This window comes from Odocoileus virginianus, chromosome 18, assembly GCF_023699985.2.
Source record: "Odocoileus virginianus isolate 20LAN1187 ecotype Illinois chromosome 18, Ovbor_1.2, whole genome shotgun sequence".
NCBI lineage: Eukaryota > Metazoa > Chordata > Mammalia > Artiodactyla > Cervidae > Odocoileus > Odocoileus virginianus.
The window spans coordinates 17,270,813-17,297,574 of NC_069691.1; the positions used below are offsets into that span (position 1 = coordinate 17,270,813).

Consider the following 26,762-nt stretch of genomic DNA (forward strand, 5'->3'; position numbering starts at 1 on the left):
CAATAAATTTTGTACTTAAATGTTTCCCCTTTTTGCTGTTTTGTATCAGAAAAAAAAAAATCAATAGAGGAGCATAAGTCAGAGTTTTATTCTCCATGTGGAACTAACACAGCATCTAGATGAGTTAATCTTTTCGCAAGGCCTAACAACCTAATGTTACTGAATATCAACTATTGATTCAGAAAATAAGCCCAGTGCTTTTTGAGACGAAATATGACTAATAGGTGTTAACTGCCTTTAAAAAAACAAAAATAAATATACTCTGAAGCAAGCATCAAGAACATGATTATTACTCACAACAAATCCTGCCTTTCAGAAGCTATTAAAACCCACTGGGCAAGTCAAACAAAAGTGTCCCGTTGTGATTAAGAAGAATTCATTGCCCAACCCCTCACCTCCCCCAGAGGATTCACTTCACTCAGGAGAAGTAGACAACGTATCCCCTTTTCCTCCTAAAGTTTATGATAAGATTAATAAAATTAATACCATGAACTGAGAAGCATGATTTTGTGAATGGCAGGGAGGGCGCTGAGACTGAGAAAGTGCAGTCTTTGATGGTCCCCTCCTCTCCAACGTGAACAGTGGGCTCACATGTCAGTGGAGAGGGGAAATGCTCAGAGGTGTCCTTGCCATGATCAGGTCTCTCTAAGCAGCAAGTGAGAGTACCCACCTCCGCCCCCAAAGATGAGCATGACACCATCAGTTAGAGAGAACAGTGTGCTGCATCTTTCACACACCGAGGTGTCAAGCGCACCTCTTTGACCCCTCCACTCAAAAACTCACAAGCACTTTTACCAACAATCCTATCCATCCTTTAAGATTTTACTCAAACACGCTGTCTTTGGCAAGGTATATCCCCCAGCTCATCTATTTTGCAAGACACCTACTAGGTGCTAAAAGACACTGGAAATACGATAAAAGACATAGGTTTACACTGCGGCCCTTCAACATATTCTATAATGCTCCATGACAACTTAGGCTGATTCACGTACCAAGTGGGCCTGCCGTCAGCCGCAGGAGCCATCTGCTGTTGAAGTCTCCAGCCCGTGTGAGAGGAGCAGGCGTTCCGCTAAGCTCTGCTGCCTTGGATAATCTCTTGCTGTGTGTAACTGTTGAAGGGCCAAAGACTGAAACACTAGCAGTAAGTTCATTTCCAAAGATGCATGATTTCTGTAAGCCTTCACCACTCAGGAATGGAACTCTCTTCAAGGCAGGTATCCGGAATATCAGCGCCCATGTGTTTCACAAGTACCTCGTGCGTGATCAACCAATGAAATGGAGGCACCTGTTGTATCGCTACCGGTTTTCACAGGTGCTTTTCTAATTCCCCACGCCCTAAGGCGAGTGATGGACTGTGCTGTCAGGGTAAACCCCAGGACTTACATCGAGCCACACTGGCCAATCAGGAGTTACCACTCCATTAACCCCGTCACTGCCTATGTTGCCTGCAGAGAGCACTGGCTCCGCGTAGCCAGCCGTCAGCACATTATGCTGCCTTGGGACGGGTCATCAATCTGAGGCTTCCTGTGCGGAAAGCCTTCAGGTCAGACACAAGCCCTTCAGCCTGAAATGTTATTCAGCACTATTCATCCCATGAATGTGGTGGATGTGGGCTGCACCTCAGATCAGTACAATTGATAAAGGATCTTATTTTAATAATGACTGTCTATCCATTTCCAAGGTCAGTAAATAAACTCAAGAATCACAGATGAGGCAAAACAACTTTTTGATCTAGGGGGCTGGCTGACACTAAGCAGGATATTTCACGTCCTTGTTCCCCTCCCAGTAAATACCTCCCTGGCGTATATACACACACATCTCCAAACACCCCCTGGGTGGGTAGTGTCACTGCCCTATTTGAGAATCACTGCGTTATATACACTGTTGCTTGCCACTGTCCTGGGGCCATATGGTGTAGTGAGTGAATCTCTCAATACTAGCTGATCACAAGGGTGGTCCAGACAGTTGCCACACTCTACTCATTGTCCTTCCTAGGATCATCTCCTGTGGTCCCCACAACATTCTTGGACCTCTCTAGTCATTTACTCTTAAGTGAGACTGGCAGTTGCAGCTCCATCTTTAAGAACATGAAGAATATCATGTGCAGAAGGGTGACTTCCAGTCTTTCACCTCTCCTGAGGCTAAAGCAAGAGGACATCCACGTACAGCTCAGCAAGAGAAGCTTGGATTCTATGTAGAGCAGAAATCATACTTTGGCAATGTGAATTTGAGCAGGAGCCAGAGGCAGGCTGTGTCCTGAGCCACCACAGGACGTTCCCTTTGGCAACCTTGCTGAGAAAAAGCTCATAAAAATAGGTGGCTGGGCAGCTGCTGCTTTCTGAAGCTAGACCCAAGCATTTGCTCTGTCTGATATACATAACGCTGTGTCTGCTTCAACCCCACTCATCCAAGCCAACCTCTCACTAGACCCAAAGCAAGCCTCCTCTCCAGTCATCCTACCGCTCAATTTCCAGCCCTGTTCTTGCTGCATTTACCCCTGGTGAAATTCTGTAAGCGATTAGTAGGCTCAGGAAACTCCACTCTTTGGGAAAACACCTTAGTTGCCTAGTACCTTCCGTCTCTGAGTCAATCTTTCTGTGTACTCTCAAGCAGGTTGCTTGTGCTGCTGCTGTAAAGTTCATGTCTACCTGATTCTTCATGCATGCTTACCACAGCCTCCTGTTTCCAAACTTCCAAACCTGTTTCCTCCTGTTTCCTGTTTGTATGAGTAGTTTGTAGTTTGGAGCAGGAATAGTGTTTTATGCATTCACGTGCTGCACCAAGAAACCCAGGACTCAGCATAGAGTAGTTGTTCAAGGAGTGCTTGCTGAATGAATGAATGTATATTTGGGCTGCTGGACACACAAGACTCCATGCTGAAATAAAGAAACAGAATTTTAAAGTGAGGATTGATTTACCTGGGGACTTCAAATTTAGAGATGATGAAAAGTTCAAAAACTTGAGAAAAAAATACTGAAGAAAAATATAGGCTTTGTAAGCCTAAGGGTGTGCCTAGTTGTGTGGACTGTCATGGACCTCCACTTTAAACACGCTGGGAATCAAAGCAACAAGACAAGTTGTATTCCATTGCCGATGAATTTTATAACTAGTTCCTCAGACTCTCAGCTCAAAGCCACTCACCTACTATTTTGAAATGAAGATACTTGTGGTGAAAGATTAGATACCATGCTTCTGATGCCTAAAGGCAGTTTTGAGCACTGTGCCTTCTCTGTTCTCTTCACTAAATTCCCAAGGTCATAATAAGGAAAACCAGCCCTGCAAGTGTTCCGAAAGGCAAACTTATCAGAAGAGTGACCACTACTGGAGTTTCTCAAATGACAAAACAAGCAAAAATCCACAATTCTCGCATAAGGCTGAAACAGAAATTTCTTTTATTGGCTAATAAAGGTCCTAGCAAGTATCTGACAGAAGCATAGATAGAAAATGGAAACAAATACCTTGCTGGGGATGTTTCCCTGCTTGCCCTAATCTTGACTACAGCAATAACACACTGCTGGACAGTCAAAGCGCATCACCTTATCTCACCAGTGACACGGCAAGTGACTGCCGTTCCCAAGGAAGCAAAACATGCGCAAACAGGTCCCGGGAACCCAGGCTTCTGGCTGAGAGGGCTGATGGAGGCTGCCAAGGCTGCAATATCCTTTTTCTGGGCCAAGAAAGCCAGTTGTGACCCTCTGCTCTCCAGCAGGGGACTCCACCCTCCCCTCCATCTCATTAGGCCATCACCCCGTGCCACCAGTCAGGTTCTCTTCCAGCATCCGCTTCATCTCCTACTTGTGGAGCATTTCACTGTCTCCTTTTACAGCCAAGTAAGATCTGAACCATGTCCAAACAAGTGCAGACCCTCACTGGGAGATAAGACCGCAGAGAGAGAAAGTCAGAGAGATAGCCAATGTGGTGGTATTTTGCCGTCTCAATGGGAGTCAGATCGACCCATGTGTCAACCCATGTGATATAATCAAGGAAGGGCCTGAAAATGTTCAGCATTCATCCTCAGAATCCTGCCAGGAAACAGCCTCCCGCCTGCATAATGAATGGCTGAATTTGAAGGAATGCAGCCAGCTTAATAGCTAATACTATTTACAAAATAAGAGAGAAAAACCACCCTTTGATATGTTTTGTTGAAAGTGTGCCATTGTGGTTTGTGGAAAGCTCTAGAAGATGTGAAGAGGGTGGCACAGGGACTTTGGAGATGGGAAGGAAAGTGAGTGGCCATCAAGTGGTTGGTGGGCATGAGGTGGGCTACTAGGAGTTGAACAACTTTTGCCCAAGGGAGACCTAACCTGGGATGAAAAGGAGGAGAGTCTTCTTAGGTCTGCCTGAGGGGACCTGGGGCTTAGGGTCAGCTGACTACTGGCATTGCGCTCTCCACTATTCCAGAACCTTCTATCACCTGGCACAAATGATGCACAGACGCCCTGACTGCTCCCAGCCCACTGATTCTCTCTCAAAAGGGCAGATTCCCTCTTGTGACAAAACACAGGTATCAAAAGACAGTGTGGCTTTCACAGACAACCGAAGACCCTGTTGCATTGCAGAAACTGACTAAAACCCCAAACAAAACAGATTTTTTTTTTTCTTTCCCTACCTACACCCACCCTCCCCCCCAATCAGCAAATCATTTTTTCTTTTTTCAAAGTCATAAGAGGCACAAACAGGTAGCAAGAAGGCATGAGTGAAGTGTCCCCCGCTGAGCGCACTCTTTGGCCCTGGTGAGTGATCTTTCCTTCATTCAGGTGATGACGGTGGGGCCCCTCCGGCCGGTTCTCTCATGAATCTGGGATATTTTCAGCGCGATGGCTATGAGAGGGCTCAGCACTGCCTGAAAAAGAAGGAAGAAAGTCTGTGAACAGCTCATGTCAGTCACAGGAGGGCCGCAGGGATGGGTTTCTATTCCAAGCATCTGGATTCAGTTCCAATTTGCGATGCACGGGCAGTCGTCACGAACAGGGCACCCTTTGTCTGGTCCTTGGTTTCCTCTCCTGTAAGAGGAGGCTGGGGTGAGCAGGGTGGCGGGAAGGAGAGGGACGAGATGATCTCCAAAGTCTTATCTAGCTCCCCAAACACTGCTGTTAAGACAGGAACTTGCCCAGCCCAACTCCTGGAACATTGGAGCCTTCTAGGAACAGAGCGCGGTCATTCAAGGAAGTTCAGAACCCCCCCCCCCCCCCCGTCTTCCTCTGTGACAGCTCCCTCCTCCACATGTACACCCCACGACACACACCCACCTGCCTCCCCTCCTGCTCTACACGAACTTGAGGAAAAACATGCATTCTCTATCCTAAGTCCATGGGCCTGAAGAACCTTGATGTTTTCTTGATGTTTCAGAGAAAGGCCAACCTTTCAGCTTGTGCAGCAGAAAATAACGGCTTGTCTCCTCCCATCTTGTAACACGGCAGCTCGGGGGCGCCTTGGTGTCCCTTAGGAGGAGGCAGGGAGCTTGGAGGGCCTAGGGGGTAGATTCTTGGAAAAGCAACGGACATGAAGGGGAGTTATGAACCATGTCTTGCCCTTCAGCTGCTCGTCATTTCAGGGGATGCAGGCAGTATTTTCCAAAGTGAGGAGCGCACACCGTTCAAGATGGTTTTAGGGGGTGCAGGGGATTATTTTCCATGGTGCACTGGACATGGTGCTTGAACACTGAGAAAGTCACTGTTTTCCATTCTTCTTTAATCTTCCTAATTTTATCAAAGAGAAAATCTAGTGCTGCCAATCTTTAACACATTTATCAAGACAGAACATGCCTCAGGCAAGAGTTAGTGAGATAGAAGGCAATATTGCTGTGTGTTTTTATTGAATTCATTTTTATGGCAAATTTTATTTATCAAGGGATTACTCTTTTATTTATCAAGTGAGTTTATCAAAGAATACTATTTTTTCCATGGAGAGCACTGATGTAGTTTGTTTAACATCACTGTAAGTTTCAAGATTAAGGATTTTCTATGCCATATCTTTCCATGGTGGTACCTATTGGCAAGAGGTGAGGGCAACTCAGTTGTAAATCAATACTGTAAACACTGCAGGTGTTCTCTTAACAGATCTCTGCTGAACTCTACAGATGAACCTATGCTCCCCATTTCTTCTGTAAAAATCCTGACTGATGCCACTGTTCTCTAACATAGTCACCTACTTCTGCCTCCAGCAGCTGAGCTATGTGCTTATTAGGAGTCAGTTACATTTGTTCCTAAACATGTTAATGCCTGTTGTACTTGTTATTGAAACTTTGAATTTATTAAATTATATGTAAACCAGTGAAATGTGAAAATAAACAGGAAGAGTTCTTTACATGAAAATTAAGTTGAATGCTTTGGGAAGAATTAGATAATGGTGATTAGTTATGCCTGTCAAGTTACATTTGAGATGTTACTTTGAGATGCTGTAAAATATTAAGGAGAATTTTTTAAAGTATAGAAAATTCTTTTTTCAGATTGCCTCATAAGTGGCTTTAAGTTCTCACTGACAATAAAGAATTTAAAGGTGAACATTACAGATGATGAATTATGAGTGGGAATCTTTTGAAGAAAGATAATCACAACACCAAACAGTACGCTCTTATTAAAAGAAAAGGTCTTGGACCAAATTCTAGCATATATATATAATGAGCAGTCACACCAAGAAAGCAGAAACTTTGTCTAATTTAAGGCTAGAAAAGTGCCTGCTACTTAGGAGGCGCTGAATAAATATTGATAGAATAAAAGAATGCTACATCAGTTTGAAAAATTAAAAGTAATTTGTTTTGTGCTAAAAATACAATGGTCAAGACACAAATGCATTTAATTACCTCTTAACTCTCTTTTTGTTGTAATGAACCAAGCACTGGTCCCTTGTCCTGACCATGTCATAGAAGAAGGCTTCCATGGTAATTACGAAAACTGAAAGGAAGGAAACACATTTTTGAAAACTCCCTATGAGAAAGACCTTACACATGAGAATTCCCACTCTGAACCCCAGGTCAACCTGACACAGAAACTGTGGAACCATTTGCTCCTCAAGAGACTGTGAGGGTTTGGGAAGAAGAACATCAGTGATGATCACCTTGGAGTGAACATTACTTGGATCCTTCCACATATTTTGGAGGAACCTAGGGAATTCTGAGATCCCTAAATATGCCCAAGTGTGAATTTTTTGCCAGCCCTGTGAAATGAGAGCTTCAAGTCATGATTAAGGATCATAAAGTAATGTGTGTTTTTTCTTGCTTGAGTGTGTGTGTGTGAGACAGAAAGAGAGAGAATGTGTGTATTTGTGTGTGTACACAGAATACATGGTCTAGAATGAATGGTCACACCAAGAGGGTAGCAACTTGGTCTTATTTAGGGCTAGAAAAGTACTGCTATTTAGGAGGCACTGAATAAATGTTGGTGGCAGAAAGGATGCTATATCAGTTTGAAGAAAAGAAAATGATGAGGCTGACAGACTTCTGTGGCTATTCAAGAAGGGCACTCTGGGTGAGCAGGAGGGTCAGAATTTTTACCATCACATTTTTCTTTAGAAATTACATCTTTAATATCTGTGAATTCCAGATACTGCTCTCATATCATCAACCATTCATCATGGAAGAGAGATAGGGCTACATTAATCTTCCTGAGGCAACTGGAAAGGCTCTCAGATTGGGGAGTGAGAAGAAGGATGAAAAATTAGAAGCCTGTTGATATGAGATTTTGGAGGAGCTGCAGGACACAGCACCTGAGAAGCAGAAAGGAGCATGGGATGGTCTGCTTTGACTCATTCACGTCACAGATGCGGAAATGCAGTTCACAGAGGAGATAGGACTGGCCCAGGGTTACATGTCTGTCTGGTGGCTAAGCTGGGATAAGCAACAGTGGTTCCTCCTCTGCTGCTCTTTCTATGACACAGTTTTGAACGTGAGACCTGTGCATGACAAGGAAAAATAGAGTAGACAAGATGAGCCTAAGGGGAGAGATGGGAGGAATAGTAGGGTCATCAGCCCACAGTACCAGACAAGCCCCGTGTCAGGTGAGGGGGCATGTAGACAGTGCGGAGAACAGGTGGGCAGTGGACAGTGTGGAGAAGAGCATTTCCAATTTTGTGAATGTATTAGAAGTTCCAAGATGACTCTTCGTGAATAAAGGAAATAACAGAGACTACAATCCGTTAGAAATAAAGCCTCTTTTTCTTTTTTTTTCTGTTTCCAGTGTCTCTTGGAATGCTTGACATGGTTTTTCTACACGCAAGAGCAGGAAACAGTGAGTGTTCATTCTGCAACAAACTGTGTCAGCAAGGCATCCACTCAACCATGCTCAAACCACAGCTCCTGTGTTCTTCCTCCACCTTGGTTGGTTGAATGGATTTTGCTGTTATCTTGAATTAATAAGCCTAAAGAGGAAAATGGAGTCTGTCTCCAGTTAAAATTTGGATACTTTGTTTATCATGGATTTTTTTTCTTGCATTTAAAAAAATATATTGCATTACAATATTTATCTTGAGTACTGACTTTTTGGCACTCCCTTAAATTTTGCACTGTGCTAACCTCACCCTCATCCCAAGCAGAACAGTACCTCTTAACCCCTGAAGATATAACATCCTATTCCATGCAATCTGTGAATGTGAGCTTCCTTGAAAAACAGATGTGATTAAGTGAAAGATTTTGAGATTATGAGAAGATTATCCTGGATTTTTCAGCTGGGCCCTAAATGCAATGGCAAGAGTCCTTATAGGAGAGAGTCAGAGGGAGATTACATGCACACACAGAGGAGAAAATGATGAGACAATGTAAGGATGCGGTCACAAGCCAAAGAATGCCTGCAGCCTCCAGAAGATGAAGATCAAGGAAAGGATCCTCTCCCAGAGCCTCCAAAGGGAGTGTGTGCCTACCGACACCATGAGCTCAGAATTCTAGCCTCTTGAACTCTGAGGGAATACACGTCTATTGTTTTAAGTAACCCAGTTTGTGGTAGTTTGTTACACAGCAGCCAGAAGAAATGAATACACCCTTCCTTTTCACAATACCTCCCCAGTCTTCCACCTGCCCCTTGCCTCACCTCACGGTATGCCTTGAACTCTGATTTCTCAGCCCGAGGTAGCCCACATGCTCTTCTCCACTTGCACATGTGATGTTCTTTCATTTTGGACTGATGCTGAAATCTCACCCATCCCTCAAGGCCTTTTTCATGAAGTCTGATATTCCCAGGCAGGATCTCTCCATTCTCGACCACCTGATTTAACTTCTCTGTTGATTTATCTTGATTTATAGAATTTGGAAGGATTTTCTTTTCTTTCCTCTATCATATTTCAACTAAAGTCTAAGTTACAAAAGGCAAACTTTTTCTTAAATGTGTCTTTTTTCTTCCAAATACTACGTGTCTTCCTTATGAGAGATGCTAAACAAAAATGGTGGGTTTGGAATATTGTTTCAAGTGCTTAATGCAGTGGGTGATCTACTGAGAAACTACCTTGGGCTGTGCACCCCCTTCACCAGGAAGAGACGAAACTGTCCATCCAGTCCCCCACCTGCCCCCTCCTCAGGCCAAGCGGAGGCCAGGAGCTGCTCTGCCTATAAAGGGTTAGCAGCCACTAGGGTGGTTCCCACCAGCACTAAGTGTAAATGTGGGGCTAGAGCTGGGTGAGACCTTCACAATCCAGAGTTCAAAGAAAAGAAAAGCTATCCAATCCAAGAAAGCAGTAAAGGTGAAAAGACCTCTGAGCTCTGAAACTGGTGGGAGCCTGAGCCCCCTCGGATGCAGCACCACCAAGGAGGGAGGGAGATACTGAGAAGAGGATGGCCTGTGGGCAGTGGAAAGGGCTATTACGGAAAAGACCCTGCACCCCTGCCCAGAGCAGTGCCCCAGACAGAGGATGGACAACACGCAGAGGTGAAGGCAGCCACAGAGGCCTGCACTCTTCCCCAGGATGGCGTGCACCGCCTCCCTGCTCCATCTCCTCTGAGCTGTTTCATATGATCTGGAAAAGGGAAGGAGCCCCAGATGGCCACTACTGTGCTTCTTGCCAATTCAGATGGGAGTTAAGAGACCCATACAATACAGGAATGTGGCATTTCTTGCATCCTAGGAGTCTGGGAGCAAACTGTACCTGCTGAGATTATAAACTTGGAGGTATCCTATGGCTTTGTTTCCAACACATCTCAGTGTTGGAGAAAGGGTTTTCTTTTTTCCCCCGACTTTAAAAGTTGAAGTATAACTGATTTACAATATTGTGTTAGTTTCAGGTGCATAGCAAAGTGATCCAGTTATACATACATATGTAGATATCTGTTCTTTTTCAGATTCTTTTCTTTTATAGGTTATTACAAAATATTGAGTATAGTTCCCTGCGCTCTACAGTAGGGAAGAAGTTTTTGATTACATTGCCCCTCAAATCCCAAACACTCACATAATGTACCAGAGAGAGCCATGTCCTGGGATCTGTAACTAACAGTCAGGGCCACTTTATAAGGGCCTGGCCCAAAGAGGTAAGTGAGGGTGGAAGTGTATGCCAGCTCCTCTCAGCAGGGCAGGCATCCTAGCAAGGAGCTGCATCAGAGGACAGGCTGCCTTTGTCTTTTCACAAAGATGCTCTTTCCCAGCCTCACTATCCTGTGTATTCCTCATGAGGGAGCCTTTTTCTAATTCACAAAAAGGAACCCTACAGGCTAGATGCCGCCCTGTTTCCAGGAGCCCATATTTTAACTAACAAAGGTGACTAGTTATTTTAAATCCATTTGAGAAGCATCTAGAAGAGACACTGTTACTGAAAGCAAATATCAAATAATTTCTTTTGCTAATAAAAGTTAACTGAAAATGGTAAACACTGCAAACATTTTGCTCTTTTATTATTAATACAATGCATACAACCATGCTCCTAAATTTAATCCCCCTTTCATGTAACAAATCTACACGTCTTGATCCAAAATGGACCTAAAATTAACCAAAATACAGAATATGAAAAATGACTATAGATAAATCTGAATTCCAAGCCCAAGCTCCCTCCCTGTGGGTGCCCATCTATCTTGCAAATATAAGAAAACAGGCCTCCATAAAAGCTCTCTTCTGAGGGGGAGAAAACCATCTCAGGAGATGAGCAATGAGACTCCCAAAGAAGTTCAATCAAAGCAAAAACTAAACTAGCATACTGGGAATGCAGTGATGAGCCTAACAGAAACCACACAGCCCAGGCCTGCTCAGCCTCCTTCTACCCCTCTCCCCCATTTTTATGATTGACTTGGGACTTCAGGAGGTGAACAGCAGCACTTAGGTCACAAATCCAAAATCAAGCAGAAGAGTCATGAAGCCATTTTTCCTACTTATTCAAATTGGAGCTGCCTTTGGGTCCAGGCTCAGAAGTATCATGTTAGGCTGGAGAAGGAGAGGATACACACACATGTGCTGGCCAGCATTCGGGGGCACCATTGAAAGGCGCCGAGCAGAATCTTAGGGGCCTTTCATTGTCCTGTTGTGCAAACACAGACTGACCTGCAAGAGTTCACAGCTTCCCTTTCACAGAACTGCTCCCCTGGTCACTCTCTCCCTTTCCCTCTTTCCTCTCTTCTTTCTATCCCCCTATCTGCCACCAAAAACATGGCAAAAGATGGTAAATGACTGACTGGTTCAGATTGCCACACTTTCTGCCTACCTCCTCCAATGTCCCTAGCATGTCTTCATGTTTCTCTTTACTGGCAAACTCCACAATAGACATCAAAGGTTTTCCTGATGAGAATACGCTAGCCAGTTTAAAGGGAAACTAGATTGCCCACCTCCCCACTTGCAAAACTGTTAGCAAAATGTAACTCCAAGATTGAAAGCAGAGGTTTAAAACATGCACACACACAACACTCTCCAGTTCATGTTCTCAAGGGACTCTCTTTGTAGTTGTTCACCTCCTCTTTTGAAGCCAGGATCTAGGTTATCAGTAGCCATAGTCATTTTAAAACAACTAGATTCCTAGGGTTAGAACAAAATAATGTGATTCAGTTTGGGTTTCTGCATATAGATCCCAGAATGCCTTGCTCCTTAGAGACAGATTAAAAGCATCAAGAGCAGTCTCCCAAAGACTGGTCAGCAGATGGCTAACTGAGGATGAGATAAGAATCACCTGGGGATGCTCCTCTGGGCTCCCATCATAGAGATGCTGTTTCAGTGAATCCAGGGACCAGACAGGGAATGTGTAGCTCTAACAAGCTCCCACAATGATTCTGATGCACACAGAGCTATTGAAATCACACTTATTTGTGATTAAACATAATTTTTTTGTTTGTTGTATAAACACTTATAACACTTATTTCAAAAACATTTTTCAAACCAGAAGGTATAGAGAAAGAGAATATATCTTAGGAGCTCTATGCTGTTGAACCATCATTGGCTTTTAGGCCTGGGACCATCTTTATTATATTGATATTATGATCCCAATTAAAAGGATAAAAATGATGTTAACAGTTTCCCACTAAGAGGTGGGGTCTAGCCCCTCTTCTCTTGAAACTTGGCAAGCTTGTTCAGCCAATGGAGTTTGCCAGAAGTGCTGTTCTATGACTTGTGAGTCTTGGTCACAGATGCCTGGCGGCTTCCCCATTCTGCCCTCAGCAACCTCCCGTGTAAGATGACTATCTCAAGGCCAAAATGGTGAAGAGGTCTCCAGAAGATTCCGGCTCCCAGCCATCTGAGTCACTCCCAGTTTTTTTAGTTTTCCTACTGGAGATTCTAAGACATTCGGGTGCAGAGGCAAGCCACCCAACTCTGTTATGTCCAAATTCCTAGCCTACAGAGCACTATGAGCATGCTGAAATCATTGTTGTAGGATGCCACCAAGTGTCAGGGCGATTTGTGAAGCAAGAGTAGCCAATCAGAGCGAAAGGTGAACCATCTAAACAGTGTTTTAGGTTGATACATTGCTTGACCATTCAGGAAGTGGGGAAAGAAGTTAAGACTTAAGTACAATGAGAGGACTTATAGTACTTTGGTTGCACACCTGGATCTATTAGGCTTGGGCTTAAAGCCCCCTCCAGCACTCACTAGATAAGATGCTTAATGTCTCTGTGTATCCTTGATTTTGTTTGTTTTTTGTTTTTTTCCTGTGCATCAATTTTGAAATTGGGATGCTAAGAATAGTTCCTGCTCCATAGAACTGTTGTAAGCATGAAATGAGATACAGCCTGGCCCTCAGCAGCATCCCTGCCTGCACTTGTGGCTCTGTCACTGAAGGCTGCCAGGAGGCCTCACCCTGCTAAACATGCAGCTTGAACATATGAGCATCACATAATTCCTGCTCTTGTCTAAGCAGTCTTGGAAGCCAGAAGATGTTCTGTTTCTTGGCTGGGTTTAAGTCACAGGCAATAGAAATGGCTATACAAGAAGACAGAGAATTGATTTACTGGTTTGTGAAAGTTGTGGGAAAATTAAATGCCTTCTCTTGCTTTCATCTATAGTTTGTGCCTTGGGTGCTAAAGTTTTGATTCTTCTTTAGCAGTTTTTAATAGCTGACACTGTCTATGTATTGCATGCCAAGCAGTATTCCAAATTCATGCACTGAGTTAATCTTTATAGTAGATGGTTATATCTTTATATAATCTATGATAGATATATCTATTATGTGAGGTAGGTAGTATTAGCCCCATTTTAAAAATAAGAAAACTGAGGCTCAGAGGCATTATATCACTTGCTCAAAGACATGACAGCTGGGAAATGGCAGGGCTGAGCTCTGAACCCAGTTACTGCCATGATTTTAACTGCAAAGTTGGGCTATATCTCACTACCCTACACTGCCCTTCTACTGAGGAAAATATTTCCATTTTATGAGTATTTAAAATAATGTTTTCATGCCTTGCTGTAAAAGGTTTCTCTGTTCACAGTACACTATTCAAAAATGGTCTTTTTAAGAACTGTGAAATACAGCAATCACAGGGAAGTATGTAAAAGTTATACTTGAATTACAAGTAAAGCTGATGCTTGTACTTCTGGGGCCCTTGAGGATTTGAGTTCTACATGAACACATCAAATTGTTTCCCTAATTAGCATGACATCTTGTCAACACATATAGCCTATGTCCAAGAGTTTTCTTTAGCAGTACTCTATGAGATTAAAGGACTTCCTTTTGATTCCCAGTTGCAGAATTTTTTATCATGAATATAGATGATTTTAAAAAGCATCCATCAAATGCTTTTCTGTATCCACTTTGTTATTATTTTCTAAATTAATTGCCCTTGTGACAATACTCCATATGGTTTCATTCCCCAGTATATAGTTAATTTTCATACATGTTCCCTGTGGCATGAAAAGAATTTACATGTGGATGTTGTTTGGTATAGCATCCATACATGTCATTAAATAAGGCATGTTAACTATGCTGTTCAACTATCCCATAGCCTCACTAATTTTTCTATCACCTTGTTCTAATAATTCCTGAGAGGGGTGTTAAAATATTCCAAGGCTATTTTACATTTCTCTATTTCTTCTTACCTTTTATCAAAATTTTACCTTATAAATATAAAATTGTTAGACCTTCCTGGGGGAATTAAACCTTTGATCATTTTGAAGAGTTCCTCTTTATATTTAGCAATAATTATGACTTTAACCTGAAACTAATAAAGTCAGATTTTTGGTTATTATTAGTATATAGCTTTCTCCATTTTTTTGAACTTCCAGATTTTCTGTATTTTCGTTTAACAAATCTCTTATAAAGAGCTTTTGCCTTTTTAAAAAATCCAGACTTTGTCTTTCCCCTGGAGCATTTAGTTCATCCACATTTAATGCAATGACAAATACACTTGTATTTAAATCTACCATCTTACAAGCTTATTATTTGCTCTGCTTTTCTTTCTTCTCTTGATTTTTAAAGCTATTCTCTGTTTTCCTCTCTTAGACCAGAAGTTCTATCCTTTCTATTTGTGTGTGTGTGTTATGGTTACCTAGAAATTACAAAAGCATTCCTTGATCTATCAAAGTCTAATAATGATGCATATTTTTACTTTCTTCTAAGATATGCAAGGATATTAGTATACCTTAACTATGATTACTCTCACTGATTCTTAGAACTCTTGTGGTTGTACATTTTGTGTGCATACTAAGTCACATCCAAGTCTCTGCCAGCCCTGGGCTGTAGCCCACCAGGTTCCTCTGTCAATGTGATTTCCCAGGCAAGAATACTGGAGTGGATAGCCATTTCCTTCTCCAAGGGATCTTCCCAACCCAGGGATCGAACCTGCATCTCCTGATTGGTAGGTGGATTCTTTACCACTGAGCCACCAGGGAAGCCTAGTGGCTTTATAATATTATTTTAGTTCTTTATAATATTTTAGTTCTTTATAATCTGAATATGATAAAAATTTCAGCATCATGACATTACTTTTTATGTTTTACATAGCTAATGTTCATATAAACCAATCTTATTAACTTTGCTTTTTATTCTTTGATGCATCTCTGAAGTTCTATGTGGGATAATTTTCCTCCTAACTGAAAAATATCTTTGAGAATCTTTTTTTGTGTGCATCTTCTGGTAGCCTAGTCTCTCAGTTTTTAATTTGTCTAAAAATGTCTTTATTTTGTTTTCAATTTAGAGATAGTTTCTAGACTGTCAGTTATTTTATTTCAGCCTTCTGATTTTCAATGTTTTTGAAAAATTAGCTGTCAATCAAACAACTTTTTCGTTGATTTTGACTTTAAGATTTTAATTTTTTGTCTTTGGGTTTCTGCAGTTTTAGTCTGATGTGTCTAGATGTGAGTTTATTTATCCTGCTTGGGCTTCTAGAATCAGTGGATTGTTTTCCTTCATTGGTTCTGGGAAATCCTCAGCTATGTTTTCAAGTTTTACCTACTCTGCCATCTTTCCTCTCCTTTTGAGACTCCAATTAAATTATGCTAGACCTCAATGTATCCTTCACATGTCTTACCCTCTTTCTAGTCTCTATTTTCTATTGATTGTGGTGCATGTTGCTTTGTCTCTTCAGGTGCTTTATAATCTTTTATTGTTTAACGACCATTTTGTTTGAAAAAATTACATACAGAAATAACTTGAGACCTAGGATACTGTTAGCACCCTCCATCTCATTCTACAGACAGTGCAGCAGAATCTTCAACACCAGGCTCTCAAATGATAGAAGTGAGCCCTCTATTCTAAGAGTCTTCCAAGAGGCATCAAGACTGTGGATGGAGTTTATGGACAGTGAACATATATTGCATGAGTGCAGAGCTATACCACGTAGAAACAGTAGGTTATTCAAGTTCTCAGGGCCAAAGTTTTCTCATTTGCACAAGAATGGATGAGTACCTATCCCATTGGACTGTGGTGAGAATTAGGTATAACACACACAAAACATGTAGCATTCACCCAGCCTAATACAGGCAGGTACGTGATACATGCTAATGAATATTATTATTGTTGTTGTTGTTCTTGAAGCAGGAAGCCTGGCTTGCTATAACAACATGGCAGAAGTGAGTAGACTGGCATTCTAGCCCTAGCAGGTTAACCTTTGGTAGACATATAATAACCCCCACGGCTTTCTGCTTCCTTGCCCATAAAATGAAGCTCATATGATCTTTTTTTGATAGAAGCTTAGATAAAAGAACAGGAAGAATATCACAAGTGTACTCAGCTCTTTGAACGAAACACACCTAAGGCCACTCCAGTCAGAACTAAAATCTCTCTGCATCAGTGAGATGCTCTGGGCCCCAGGAAATCCCTTCCTTTTTGCTTGTGTTCACCCGTGGCTCCTCTATCCAGCCAGCATGAACACAGTTAGATGGCAGGTGAATAAGACAAAGCTGAAAACAAAGGAACAGACATGTCTGCACTCGAAACACGTTCCTTTAGGGTGTATCTGCGTCTAAAGAGGTGAGTTAGCAAGGACACTACACAGAGCATGAGGAGCTAAAGCGACGAGGGAAGAAAGAGAACGTGTGCTGTGAGGCTGCCTGAGCCATAGAGAGGAATCCTCAACTCCAGGCTCTAAGATGATAGGACCGACTCTCCTCAAGACATAAAGGAGTGTGAGTGGGAGTAAAGGATGTCCTCCTCGAGACAGAAAGACTGTGAGCGGAATTTATGGACGGTGAATATGCATTTAACACGTGCAGTGACTGAGAGGGTCTTCCACTTTTAAGAAAAGAATGTGTTATTCTATGGACTTTGCCTTTGAGACTTGGACTTTGCCTTTGAGACTCGGCTGCCATATCACCCTTAGGTACTTGAAGTACACTATGATCTTTACCTGGTATTAACAATTGAAGTAGTGCTAGACTGTCTGCCACAACTTTAGCAAGGTTTCCTATCTTGGTAAAAACTGAATCAGAACTTTCTTCACCCTCTGGTTATTTTGAATCTCTCAGTTTGACTACTGTAATTGTGCGAAGAAAACACAGTCTAATGTTGTGGAGTTGATACTGAGGTAGGGTTTCTATAGAGATGCAAAGTGAAACTGATTTTCTTGTTTTGTTTTTTGTTAAGTGTTCTGAGAGGCAGAAACATGTCTTCAAAGCTCTTGGGACACTGTAGGTTATTTTCTGCACTTTTTGTAATTTTCCAGGAGGAGGAGATAGTAGCAGAGGCCAGTTACCCCTACATATGCCTCCTAGCAGTTGTGCTTTAGAGGGACTTGTCTGGAAGAAAGTGAAAGGGTTAGTTGCTCAGTCATGTTCGATTCTTTGTGACTCCATGGACTGTAGCCTGTCAGGGTCCTTTGGCCATGGAATTCTCTAGGCAAGAACACTGAAGTGGGTAGCCATTCCCATCTCCTGGGGATCCTCCCGACCCAGACCCAGGGATCAAGCCCGTGTCTCCTGCATTGCAGGCGGATTCTTTACCTTCTGAGCCACCAGGGAAGCCCTGTCTGGTCTGAAGGGAAAGTCAATCCTGCCAAGCAGAAGTGGAGGAGATAAGGACCCTGAAGATCACCACAGCTGGAATGCTCAGTCTTGAATGTGGACACAGATCCCCCGGGGGAGCTTGTTAAAACGCAAAATCTGATTTGGCAGGTCTGGGGTGGGGCCTGAGATTTTGCATCCAAGAAGCAACCAGGTATTACTGATGCTGATGCTGCTAGGCTAAGGACTGCTCTTTAGGTTGCAAGAGTTTCAAATACTGACAGAAAGAGTATAAATTATATCTACTTTTAAACTTTTTAGTAAATCTTATTCATTACATTCATGGTGAATTCATCAGGACTGCAAATTCTGAGCAATATCAAAATGAAATACCCTATGTTAATATGTCCAGGTCAGCAGTTGGATCCACTAGTAGAGAAATGCCCATGTGGTTAAAGACAGTACAAAATGTACAACTGGAAAATCTTAGTCCGTTAGCAAGGTATCTTAACTTCTGTGGAACACCACACTGCCCATCTTCACTGTAATTCCGGAGGTTGTAACTAAGCAAAGCAACTTTGTAACAGAGAAAACCAAGATCAAAAAGCAACAACAGACTTGGCTTCCTAAGGGATGTGGGGCTTCTGTGGGGAGTGGGTTTGAAGGTCACTGAGAAAGCATCTGAAATGCAATCATACCATGTTAGGCACTCCTGGAAGCCCGATTCACACCAGAACACACAAGGGCACTCCTGGGTGTGCACAAGTACTAAAATAGCCCACACTTGCTGCCCATGCATTCTAAGTACTGACCAGAGCTCTCTCTCATATCTTTCTTTTTTCATTCTATTCATCCATGAAGTCCTTCCTGAATAGTTTTCCTTTGTCTTTCAACATAGTTCTAGGGCTGCCCATTTGAAAATCATTTATAAGCAATTGCTTTAAATAGGAAAAAGAAGAAATCCTTCCTAGAAGAAACCAACACCTGAAAAAGGAATTCAATTTCATGAAACAAACATGCACAAAGACATTTTTCTTTCATGTTCTGCAGCAATCAAAAGCCAGGGAGCTCCATCTCAGAAGGCCACTTTTGGTGATTTCCAGGGATATTTGATACTTTTTTTTTGAAAACATTAAATTCACTTCTGTATGTAAACACACATGTGAATACAAATGTAACTGTACCTTTTACAAAATCCATTGTTGAACCAAACTCATTTGGATGTATGCTTCACTGAATGTAATCAGAAATTGTGCATAAAGTTAAAAAAAGGCCAGCATCAGCAAACTAGGGTCCTCAGACTAACCCTGGTCTATTACCTGGTTTTTGGATAGCCTGTGAACTAAGACCAGTTTTTGTGTTTTTAAAAGGTTGGAAAACAACCAGCAGTCCTGCTTTAAAAATAGCTGGAGTGTACCACAAGTAAACGTTTTTATCTCTACTGCTATGTGAGGATGAAAGAGAAACACTTTGCCAGGAGTACATCCCAAGACTGCGTGTAAAGGGCACAGACATTCACGGCAGACCCTCTCCACTCACTGGCTCTGTGACCTGGGGCATTCAGCTAGAGACATGGTTTCTTAGAAGAAGTTTCACTAAGAAGTTGTTTCTAACTTGTCTTCTTATTTTTGAAATATATTAATCTAATTGTCTCCAAAAGGAAAATATTTAGGGATCCTTCACTATTCAAGGGTCAAACCTAAAATAATAATTAAAAAAAAAGGATTACCAAAAAAAATAAAAGGTTGGAAAAAAATCAGGAGAGTATTTTGTTATTTGTGAAAGTTACATGAAATTCAATAAATCTGAATTCAATAAATAAATTTACAAATTCATTTATGTATCGTCGGTGGCTGCTTTTATGCTGCAACAGCAGGTGAGAAGCTGCAAAACAGATGGTATGACAAGTGTTAGGGGCTGAACTGTGTCCCCCTCCAAATCCACATACTGAAGTCCTGACGTGCTGAAGTACATCAGAGTGTGATCATCTTTGGAGACAAGGTCTCTACAGAGGCAATCAAATTAAAATGAAGTCATTAGGGGAGGCCCTACTCCAATAGGCCTGGTCTACTTATAAGATGAGGAATTTGGACACAGGCACACATAGAAGGAAGATCATATAAAGAGACAGAGGGAGAAGGCAGCTATTTACAAACCCAGGAGACAAGCCTGGAACAGATCCTTCCCTCACAGCCCTTAGAAGGAGCCAATCCTGCCAACGCCTTGACCTTGAAGTTCTAGTCTACAGAACTGTGTGAGACAATACATTTCTGTTGTTGAAACACCCAGTCTGTGGCAGCTACATCAGCCCTAGGAAACTAACACAGTGAGCAAAACAAAGTGTTCAGTGCATGGCTTTTACAGAGAAAGCTTGCTAACACCTACTCCATGGGACTAATTTTTAAAAAAATATTTAACCGGGGTATAGTTGATTTACAATGTTGTGTTAGTTACAGGTGTATAGCAAAGTGAGTCAGTTATCCATACACACATATCCACTCTGTTTTAGATTCTTTTCCCATGTAGGACATTATGGAGTATTGAGTAGAGTTCCCTGTGCTGTACAGTAGGTCCTTACGCTTTATATACAGTAGTGTGTATATGTCAATACCCATCTCCCAATTCATGGGACTAATTTTTGCATTTAATGCTTTGAAGCCAGCAAGCACATGCCTCATGACCAGCAACAGAGACTCCAGAAATCTTTTGCGCATCTCACACTTACTCTAGTCTTTAAAATCATCTTTTTTTCTCTTGCAAATGAGATGGGAACAACTAACCAATTACACATTATCTTGGATAAAACAGAATTATTGAACAACCCAACTCAGTACCTCTTGCATCAAGCCAGGAAGGTGGCAAGTTAGCTCCACTAGCTCCATGAATTTATGAATTCTCAAAAATGGGAGGAGTGAGAAAAAGAAAGGAGAATGGAGAGACAGGAAAGGAATTTCAAATTCATTTCTGAACCTTTAAACACAGTGCTGTGTAACTAAAACATTGTGTCACAGACCCTCTCATAAGACCAACATCTCTAGTGGCTGCCAGTTCTCTTGGGACATCTCCCATAGATCCAGTTGGCGCTCAGAGAATTTAAGGGAAGATGACAAGACACAACAGGTTAATTCCATTTTCAAAACAAATTACTAGTTACTTTGGGCCTTTTTGATCCTCACATGATCAGAAATATGGTCTACATTGCTATTAATAAAAATAATGGCAAGAACAATAATATTATGTGCCAAGCATGTCCAAAACTCTTTATATTAATTATTTCATGTAATCACAATAATCCTATGAAATAAAAAGTATTTTTATTTCTCTGTGATTGATAAAGTAACTGAAATTTACAGAAACTAATTGTCCAAGATTACAGAACTGGAAAATGGCGGAACCAGGGCTCCAGATTAAAGATGTAGGATTCTGAAGTCCAGTCTTTCAACAGTGGGTCATGTGGCCTCAATATGGTACATGAAAAAAACAAAATCTTGATGCCTCCACAGTTTTATTCACCTGAAAAAATGACTGTTTTTTTACTTCTTTGTCTTAGATATGTCTTTCATTCTGATGCTTTGACATCTTAGGATGTTGCTAACATTGGAAGGGACTGCTCTTTCAGGGTTAGCTAATTTCTAGGGATAGCAAATAGCTCTCTTGGAAGCATACCTTTCATAATCACATCAACCAATCCAGAGCACACACCCCAACCATTTCCTTTGTTGGGCTCTCAAACTCAGACCAGTATCCACTAGCCCTAATGACCCCAGGGCCAGGTACCGGACAGGTAAGAACAGTGCCTATTCCCCAGAACCTGCTGAAATTATTCAGACGAGCCAATTCTAAGCCTATGAACCCTGCCTCACTTCTTCCTTTCCACGGAAACCACAATAAAAACTCTTACCTACATTATTTCCCCCCGCATTCCTTCTGCCTCATAACCAATCCTGGTGCTTCCTCCTGAGGCCTTGCATGTAGTGACTTGGCCCCTCATCTTGGGAATGGTGAGTAACAAGCTATCTTTTCAGTGACAAATCATATCCTAATCTATTGGCCTCACCATATCCAAACAATAATAAAACCTATATTTTAGCCTCATCTACCTCCCTTCCCCCTATAATTAAGTTTGGAATACTTACCAAACAATGCCTTGACACGGTGACTTCTACCAACAAAAATGTTCAGAAATGAAACTAACCAACCACTACTCCTGTCCCCCCAAACAAAAACAATAATAGTAAAATGAGAGTTTCATAAACCTTCCATTGCTTTCCCTCCTGCCTAAGGCCTAAGCATTCTGGCAGTGAAATGCTGCTCTCTGAAGTGTGTTCCACCTCTCAACTTTCCCGGGAAGCAAAAACAAAGGATGGGGAGCCAATCTTTTCTTCAATTGGGTCTTCTGCTTCTTCAATAGGGTGTCTCTTCTGTGGATTAGGGCATCAAACTTAAAATCAGCTAAGAGCAGACAGGAGAGTGAAACAGGTATATTCCTCACCTGACTGCCCAGATCTTGCGTTCATCATGGGGAAAAAGTGTGATCATGGTGGGGAACCCAGATGATGCCTCTTCCTCCTAAGGCTGCTGGAGTGCATGGTCTCCTCCTGAGCCTTCTTCTGAAGGCCACAGACTATCTCCGGGTTCACCACCAGTGTTAATTTGCCAAGATACACTCTTATTTACGAGGGAAAGTTTTACTATCCACCAAAGAAGGCACTGATTCAAAGAAAGCCTGAATCACTGCCAGCCAATGAGCCTTCAGTAGCTTTTTGCTGAAAGGCATGAAAACTTGCTTGTGCTGTGCATCTGGGCTGGAACAAAGAGAATGCTGGGAAAGCCAGATTGTGCTGGCCGCAGCCTGTCAAATCCATTCATCTGGCAAGAGGAGTTACGGCCAGTGACCCTCTGTACTTGTGTGACCAAGGCAAATTCATTCATGCTCCGTTTTCAGGCTGAGTAAACAAGATCCAGAAGGCTCTGATTTGTGTACAGAAACAGCACCAGGTTAACCAATAGCTGGTTAAACATGTGCTTTGGGCATTGCAAAGTAGAAGCACCAAAATAAATAGCCTCATAAGGAAAAAAGTCAAAGTGTTGTTAGATTTCCTTACATTTTTTTAAAGCTAATTTTGTTTTTTATTTTGAATGACACATGGGACATAGGGAGAGGAAATATAATTTATTTTCAAGAGTTTTGTGTCTCTAAATGATAATTCAAAATTGACCCAAAGTCAGGATCAGGGCATGACATTTAGCTCATCTGCTTCTTAAGACCACTAGATTCTTAGGATAAATCAGCAATACCAAGATAGCCTTAGGAGATTTGGAACAAGGGCAGGGTGGGCAGTTGGCGGGGTGGGGCGTGTTATATGGTATATAAAAAAGGAGGACTTGAGATGGGCTCTGTTGGTGGGACTGACATGAGTGCTTTACAGTGAGAGTAAGCTGTCAGCAAGGAACATACTTTCCCTCTAGTCCTAAAATGACCACAGTGCAGGTGGATAGGGTGGGTCTCTGCCCCAAGCCAGCAGGTGTTCAGTACCTTGAAGAGAACTGTGATTTCAGCAGAAGCCAAGGGAAAGACCTATTGTCATCAAAATCCTAAATAGCCCTGGATTGTGACAGTCACTAGTCCCTTTAAAACACCTGCCAAATTGCCAAACCAAGGGAGTTTATCACACACTGTCAGATGACCATCCCAGGAAAGGGTCTCAGTTCCAGGGAAAACAATCATAGTAATGGCAGAACATGAGTTCAGATTTCAATAGCCAAATAATAAAAATAAGGACTGTTTGATGTTTTATTTAAGGGGGCAATTCACCTAAATGAAAAAAAAGTAAAGAAAACCCATACATGTTTACTTCTCAATTTTAATTTGGCTCCTAGTGACTCTGATCTGTGAGAACACAGTTGTACTTAATTCCTTTCTAGGCCACAAGAGGGAAATCTAACCCACCTAACTAGGACTTCTTTTTTTTTTTAAACAAATAATCACAGAATCAAAATTTTTAGGCTAAAGAACATATAGAAATGTTATCTTTTCTGCTCCTTCCACCCCTGCCCACTTCAAAAAATTATTTGAATCTATGTGGTCATGGAGACTTCCAGAAAAACATAAACCAGCCATCTTAATTGGGCAGGAGCCCTCAGAGTTGGGAAATTGTTCTAATAGTCAGTCTGAATTCTTTCCAGTTCAGCTTGAATTTATTTCCTCAAATTACATATTCATCAGTTATGGAGAACAGCTGGTCATCTTTCTCAGCATCATATTATTCTTTAAATTCCTGAATACCTCCAGGTCATGGCTGTCTCTCTCAAGCAAAATGAGCCAACTCTTTAACTTGGCCAAAGAGTGTACATCCCAACTCTTCAACCGGGTGTTTCTTCTCTAAACTCTCTCTACATCACCCCACCCTCCCCTATACTTTCAGACTGCAGCAATACAGGCTAAACTATGAGGAGAAAACTGAAGCATTTCAAGGTTTGCCTTGCACGTATGGCTATTACGTGCAAGCCCTGTGCTGGCTCTCTTTTTAAATACAACACAGTGTTTTTGATATATATTTACCTAGTATGATTCCAAAGCCATATGTATACATGATGTGCATATGCATATATGGGCTTCCCTAGTGGCGCAGATGGTAAAGAATCTGCCTACAATGCAGGAGACCTAGGTTCAGTCTCTGGGTTGGGAAGATGCCCTGGAGGAGGGCATGGCAACCCATTCCAGTATTCTTACCTGGAGAGTCCTCATGCACAGAGGGGCCTGGTGGGATACAGTCCATGGGGTTGCAGAGTTGGACACGACTGAGCGAATAGGCACAGCAGAGCATGTGCATATATACCACATACACAAACATGTAACATATGTACACATAATATACATGTATATACACTTTCATATAAAAAATGAATGTCTAAGTTAGTGTGCATTTATGTGTCACCTCTGAACTCCACAACATTTCCAACTTCCACCATCGCATACATTATTTCAATTTCTAACTTCACTCTCCAAGTTTTTAACCATTTACTTTCCTATTAGGTATAAAACATAACTGGTATGCATTTAGAATGTTATTCTTTTAATAATTTTTTTTAAAAAACTTATTCATTGATAATTCCCCTTCAAGGATCACAGCCTTGTCATGGCAAAGGGACTTGTGTAACTCAATGGAGCTATGAGCCATGCTATGCAGGGCCACCCAAGACAGACAGGTCAGAGTGAAGAGTTCTGACAAAATGTGACCCACTGGAGGAGGGAATGGGAAACCTGCTCTAGTACTCTTACTGCCAGAACCCCGTGAATAACATGAAAAGGCTTTTTCCTTTCATGTGACACTGGAAGATGAGCCCCCCGGGCCGGTAGGTGTCCAACATGCTATTGGGAAGAGCGGAAAAACAGCTCCAGAAAGAATGAAGAGGCTGAGCCAAAGAGGAAACGACACTCTTGTAGATAAGTCTGGTGGTGAAAAGAAAGTCTGATGCTATAAAGAACAATACTGTATAGGAACCTGGAATGTTAGGTCCATGAATCAAGGAAAATTGGACGTGGTCAAGAAGGAGATGGCAAGAGTGAACATCAAAATCTTAGTAATCAGTGAACGAAAATGGACAGGAATGGGGGAATTTAATTCAGATGACCATTATATCTAATACTGTGGCAAGAATACCTTAGAAGAAATGGAGTAGACATTTCATAGTCAACAAAAGAGTCTGAAACTCAGTCATTGGGTGCAATCTCAAAAACAACAGAATGCTCTTGGTTCATTTCCAAGGCAATCCATTCAACATCACAGTAATCCAAGTCTACTCCCCAACCACTAATGCTGAAGAAGCTGAAGTTGACTGGTTCAATGAACACCCACAACACTTTCTAGAACTAACACCAAAAAAGATGTCCTTTTCATCATAGGGGATCAGAATGCAAAAATAGGAAGACAAGAGATACCTGGAGTAACAGGCAAGTTTGATCTTGGACTACAAAATGAAGTAGGGCAAAGGCTAACAGTTTTCTTAATAGAACACTGGTTATAAAAAATACTCCCTTCCAACAAAACAAGAGATGACTCTATACACGGACCTCATCAAATGGTCAATATCAAAATCAGACTGATTATATTCTTTGCAGCCAAAGATGGAGAAAAGCTCTATACAGTCAGCAAAAATAAGACCTGGAGCTGACTCTGGTTCAGATCATGAGCTTCTTATTGCAAAATTCAGGCATAAACTAAAGAAAGTGGGGGAAACCACTAGGCCATTCAGGTATGACCTAAATCAAATCCCATGTTATTATACAGTAGAGTTGATGAATAAATTCAAGGGATTAGATCTGGTAGACAGAGTGCCTGAAGCACTGTGGACAGAGGTTCAGAACATTATACAGGAGGTGGTGACCAAAACCATTCTAAAGAAAAAGAAATGCAAGAAGGCAAAGTGGTTTCTGAGGAGGTTTTACAAATAGCTGAGGAAAGAAGAGAAACAAAAAGGAAGGGAGAAAGGAAAGACATTCCCAACTGAATGCAGAGTTCCAGAGAATAGCAAGGAAAGATAAGAAGGCCTTCTTGAATGACCAATGCAAAGAAATGGAGGAAACAATAGAATGGGAAAGGCTACAGATCCCTAAGAAAACTGGACATATCAAGGGAACATTTCACACAAGGATGGGTACAATAAAGGACAGAAACAGTATGGACCTAACAGAAGCAGAAGAGACTAAGAAGATATGGCAAGAATACACAGAAGAACTATACAAAAAAATCTTAATGGCCCAGATAACGAAGATGGTGTAGTCACACACCTAGATCCAAACAGCCTGGAGTATGAAGTCAAGGAGGCCTTAGGAAGCATGACTACAAATAAGCTAGTGGAGGGGATGGAATTCCAGCTGAGCTGTTTCAGCTCCTAAAAGAGGATGCCGTTAAAGTGTTGCACTCAGTATGACAGCAAATTTGGAAAACTCGACAGTGGCCACAGACTGGAAAAGGTCAGTTTTCATTTCAATCCCAA

At 41.8% G+C, this 26,762-nt stretch overlaps 1 protein-coding gene across 1 annotated transcript in view; it reads right to left on the bottom strand.

Annotated features, from left to right (window-relative positions):
• Nucleotides 1-3,369: 3,369 nt before the first annotated feature.
• The window catches only part of PGM5 (phosphoglucomutase 5), a 185,220-nt gene continuing 161,827 nt past the window's right edge, over nt 3,370-26,762 (bottom strand). Inside the window, exon 11 of the mRNA XM_020912623.2 lies at nt 3,370-4,843. Within this exon, the coding sequence (XP_020768282.1) occupies nt 4,754-4,843 (90 nt within the window). The 3' untranslated portion in view covers nt 3,370-4,753. The remainder of the gene's footprint in view (nt 4,844-26,762) is intronic.